Source organism: Priapulus caudatus, unplaced genomic scaffold, assembly GCF_000485595.1.
Source record: "Priapulus caudatus unplaced genomic scaffold, Priapulus_caudatus-5.0.1 Scaffold620, whole genome shotgun sequence".
NCBI lineage: Eukaryota > Metazoa > Priapulida > Priapulimorpha > Priapulimorphida > Priapulidae > Priapulus > Priapulus caudatus.
The window spans coordinates 145,108-150,365 of record NW_014577681.1 but is presented as its reverse complement, the minus strand read 5'-3'; the positions used below and the strand labels follow the sequence as shown (position 1 = coordinate 150,365).

Below are 5,258 nucleotides of genomic sequence, written 5' to 3'. Positions count from 1 at the left end.
TGTATTTCTTTACTTGCGTTAACAAACCTTGATCCATTTTGGACATGTAAAGGAAGATCGGCGACTGCTTAACCATTTTTCTCTGGTCCACCAATTACATTTTAAGACAGGTATGATAAGGAGTTTCTAAGAAAATATGCAATGTAAAACATTAAATTTAGAAGATAACAAGTTCTAAAATGAAAGTGTCAATGCGACGACTGTAGCTCACCACAAATAACGTTTTGGTATAATATTTCAGACTTTATGGAATGCCTATAAAGCGGGGCTCGTGATGTGTAACGTGTAAGATTGAGAGGATACGCTTATGTTCCTACGTACGCTATGTACGACGTGGACAATAGTGTTTCCCTGCCCATAACACAACTTTTGTCAAAGGTGGAATTGGTTGATGGAAGCGTTACTTGTATTGAGTTTTTCTAGGCGGTAGCACAACGGTTTGCCCTTGATCCTATATCGCCCAATATATAGTTTATAAGACCAAAATGAATCACAATTCTGTGACGGTAGATGGCGCGTATACCCGAGCCTTTGTACGCAACTGGATTTGAATAAATATATTATGCTGACGTTTCCGACATGCTTTTGTAAGAACCTTTACTCTAATATAGACATTTTATCAGGCAGGCTGGAGAGGAGAATACCATATTGCATTAAAGATATTGTCAATGAAAATCTTGTAACACGAACAAGACGAGGGGTTGACAAGCCATCAGACTGTTTGTTAGCTGCGTTTTTGATAAATTGGCATAAACCTAACCTAAAAATTTTGTTTGCAAATTAATTTTTTTTTTTTTTTAAGCAAAAAAAAGTATGCAAAAACCCTAGCCCTTATTCATTCAAATGACCAAAAATGGAGCAAATCGTTCAACCTGAACTGACTAATGGCAATTTCCATTTTTCAAAATCGCCGTGCGCTCGAAAGTACCGCCGATGGCGTGCCTCCAAGATAGGACGTTCAGATGGTGCAGCATAGCAGTACACTAAACCAATTCTCAAACATGTGGCGTAAACGGTTCCTGAGTTCATCGTTGGACGAAACAAATGTTACGGCGGACGGAGGTACGGCAACGGACGACGGGGACCATGGGCAACTAGCCTAGGTCTGACGATGTCACGGTGAGGCTAAAAACGAGTGTTTAATAGTTTGACTTTTGAATTAGAATACTGAGTCAAGCGACGAACCATTAACACAGGAACTGAATTTCCATTTGATATTACGGATAACTAGTGTGAACTGAGGATTAACGTAACTCTAAGTGTAATTGCGTTTTCTTTGTAATGTGATTGCTCCGCATACAAGGACTAGCTTCAGCTAGGTTCGTACTACTATCAATTTCCCGTGAATAAATTGATCAGTACTTTCAACTAGATAACGAAAGCGGGTTCAATGAAAATTGGCGCCTCAACTAATTGAAGATTAGAACATGAGGAGATGTTCTATTTTCTCAGACTTTTGGTCAGGCAAGTGGACTAGCTTTTGCCCATTCAGCCACTCAGATAATAACATAGGATGGTATGTGCTCACAAGAGGAAGATTATTTGCACTATGCGTTTTGCGATTCAGCGTCAACCCACCACCATGCTTATATGGCCTGGTCGAATTGCCACAATGAAGGGTGTCAATGACACTGTAGATCCCCAAAAAATCAGGACACAAATGAACGTGACGTGAAGTAAGAAGTCAGGGTGTTAATTGAGCAATCATCGACGTACATGTATAGAAACGAAGAGTATATATGGGAGAACTCCCATTATATAGTCTTATAATTTATAGTGTGATAATTTTATGTGAAATAATAAATATCTTAGTAGTATAATTATAAATAATTTAGTAAACAGAAGATGAATTCACTATTTGTGACGCGTAGATCGCGCTATACCGCTTTGATGTTTTTAGCATTAAATATTATATATACATATGATTATTAGGATTTCAAATGTTATATCATAACTATAAGGTCGTATATACCTTCTTTCCTCAATGTGTTTGGCACCTTTGTATAAATATTAAATGATTATAATAAATAATTGGGTAAATATGAGTTAATCTCTTCTTAGTTTGCACCATGCACACCACACACTCGCTCTGAGCGGTTGTTGAATCACCGACTGTTTTCAGTTTGCCCAATCTTGAGATTGGTCAGCCAAACTAGGGAATCCGCAGTTTGGGCAGCACAATCGCTGCACAATCTCGAGATTGTGCAGATTCCAAGTTTGGGTACGACAGAAATTAACTTTTGAACAAGGGAGTCCAACGGACTCATTACCCTCAAATAGAGGGAGTCCGCAGCAAAATGAAGTCCACAGTCTGAGGTTCAAAATTAAAGATATTAACAATAACGCATACATGTGCTTATTTTTAAGATTCATGCAGTTGCACGTCTGCCAAATTTTCTTTGGACATTAGCTGAAAAAATACAGTAATTCCGCGACGCCGTGCTCCGGAACGAACTAGTTAGTATGGCAGAATTTTCAGGGAGTCACACAGACTCCTGCATATATGTCAAATCAGGGAGTCCGACAGTAAATCGGGGAGTATTTAACTCCGGACTCCCATTAATTTCTCACCCTGATACAAACGATACGGATGTTAAACAGTGCATAAGGCAAGCTAAACTATTTAATAAAGCACATGTATGTAGTTTCTTTTAAATTTAATTATTTATTTTATTTTATGAACTTTCTCTCAGTATCACATAAATATCCTCGGCTCTCATGGAAATGTGGGTTAATATGTGGGGCACACTTGTATTGTACACGTGTACAACTACACTTGTAGTGATTGGCTGGTGTGTGGCATTACTGGGCACAGACTGTAGCAGCGTATGGTGTGCATGTGAGTGGAGCTATCCATAACAGGTTAGTCTAGCACACACTCAAAATGTCTTAGTGTGGTTCAGCCATAGAAATATATATATATGGTAACTGATTGTTTACAATATATTTCTATGGCTTTCACATAATTATATGCATAATACAGAGTACCAGTATGAAATTTACAATATCTCTCTTTCTGTGTGTGTATGGCGATCGTATTGTATTGCGACCTACGTATCGAGATACTTATCGCATCGAGACTATAGTTTATCATTACACATCTACCTACTAGCCCTCACAGAATTCTACCAGCGAGTGTTACTTTCAAGCATTGCCAATGGGTCTAGATATTTTGACACACTTGCACTATACTAGATAATACACGCATAGTCAAAATGACATTGAATCAAAGTAGAAACGAGTAACCTTTCACATGATTTTTTCAAGTATATATTACTTTTGTTTACAGATATTTCAGTCTGTTGATTAAACCTTTTTTACAATCTTACTTACAGTTATCTCGCCACTCTTAGTGTAGTTTTGGAGTAATTATTCTGGAGTAATCATCAGTCAGAATGATTACTCCAAGGTGTAATCAAGGTCTATTCCTAGAGTCTTAACTGTATTTTTGGAATCAATTTCCGCACCAATACGTGTGATGCTTAACTTGGGATTTTCACTCAGTTTCTTCTTAGATCCAAAAAAGAATGCTTTGTTTTTCCTAGGTGTAAGAATAGGTTCTTATCATTTAAGATAACAAAATGTAGTAATCAGGGCATGAAATCCAGATTTTTTTGCACTGGCCCAGAGGGCTGGTAGCAGTAGGTGTTTACCAGCCCTCACCATAATTTACCAGCCCTCACAAATTTTCAAAAATAAAGATAAGACTGTTTCACTGATCATGACTCTTGCTTGTCCGAAAAATGTTGTAGTGTGCGGCATCGCATAGTAGCTGTTGAACAGACTATAATGCAGATCGTGAATGATGTTCGAAGTGTTTTTGTCAATGTTATGTTTCACGCTTGCATTCTCGATTTCAAATTTGTAAAATGTTGATAAATTGTGGCGTGATATCCTTCAGGTGAAACAGTAAGGTAGGCTATTTGCTCATTCATGCCATAAATAAAGATGTAAGTAGGCCCTACGTACTCGCTAACACGGCTGAAATCACCGGCTGGGAGGGCCGGTGTTTTGCCGATGATACTGGCCCTCCAAATAATTTGCCGGCATATGCCGGTGGGCCGGTGCTAATTTCGCGCCCTGAGTAATATAGTTGCGATATGAATCAAAGTAGAACAAGGTAAAATGTTGTCTTTACATTTAAAATGCATAAATAAATATGCATGCTTACCACACAGTGTATTATTATTTGGCAATTATAATCATTGGCGGTCTCGCATGTATGTGCTTACAGGTCGGGACTTTCCACGGCGTCCTCAGCATGACATCGTCATCGCGGCCAAGTTCAATGGCGAGGAGATGCGCACAGATCCAATCGCTCATGGTGAGCAGCCACAGAACGACAGCGAGCTCGGTTGGCAGCTGACGACGCGTGACCTCCACAAACACAAGCTACAGCGAACGCCGATCCGAGTCAAGTGCTATGCGATCAATCGCAAGACCAAGACGCAGGATCAGATCGGCTACATTGTGCTTGACATTCGCAGTGCCGAGAATAAGCAACAGGTGGTAGTAATCATTTCTTATTCTTGGTTTCACTACCGAAAAGTCGACGAGTTGATCCAGTTTTCAACGTTCTATTAACCTGTTCTACAGCCATGTTTGCCACAAGCATTACATCATTAGCCCTAGTTCGCCCGACGCTCGGTCGGCAACGTCCTTTTAACCACTTTACCCTGGCACGCTGGCACGCCCGAGGCGGCTCCGATGTGGATACGCATTTTTCTAGCTCCCACCCCCTGACATCGCTCACACACAAACACTTCGAGCCTATCTGCCCACCCTCCTGGGTCGTTCCGTCGTCTCGTTCCGTAGGCCTCCGTCCTGTCAATATCTGGCTCCACGGTCAACGATAACTCAGGAACCGTTTGACCCACATGTGTTGAAATTGGTATAGTTGTTACTGCTTATGCTCACACATATGTAAACCGTCCTATTTTGGAGCACCCATGGTCCGACGTCTCTTTCAAGCCACGCAATTTTTATGGACAAAAATCGGGAATTGCGCATTCATCAGTCCAGATCAGTTAACGGATGTGCTCACTTCTTTGGGGCTATGATGAATGATTAGGCTAGGTTTGATATTATAAAAAAAAATTATGCAACAATTAGGTAGATTTGCGCAATTATATTAGCATATTATACTAGACACACACAGATAACAAACAGTCTTGGGTGTCACACGCTCGTCGGTTCGTTTACAAGAATTTCATTACAATATCTCTGTAAAGCAAGAATTCGCTGGCTAATCTCTCTCT

General features: G+C 40.0%; 1 protein-coding gene across 3 annotated transcripts in view; it reads left to right on the top strand.

The window, feature by feature from the left end:
• LOC106812213 (centrosomal protein of 120 kDa-like) overlaps window positions 1-5,258 on the top strand; it is a 32,079-nt gene that overhangs the window by 6,031 nt on the left and 20,790 nt on the right. For all 3 annotated transcript variants that reach the window (XM_014816039.1, XM_014816037.1, XM_014816038.1), the window contains exon 2: window positions 4,235-4,506. In XM_014816039.1, coding sequence (XP_014671525.1) covers window positions 4,235-4,506 — 272 coding nt within the window. The remainder of the gene's footprint in view (window positions 1-4,234; window positions 4,507-5,258) is intronic.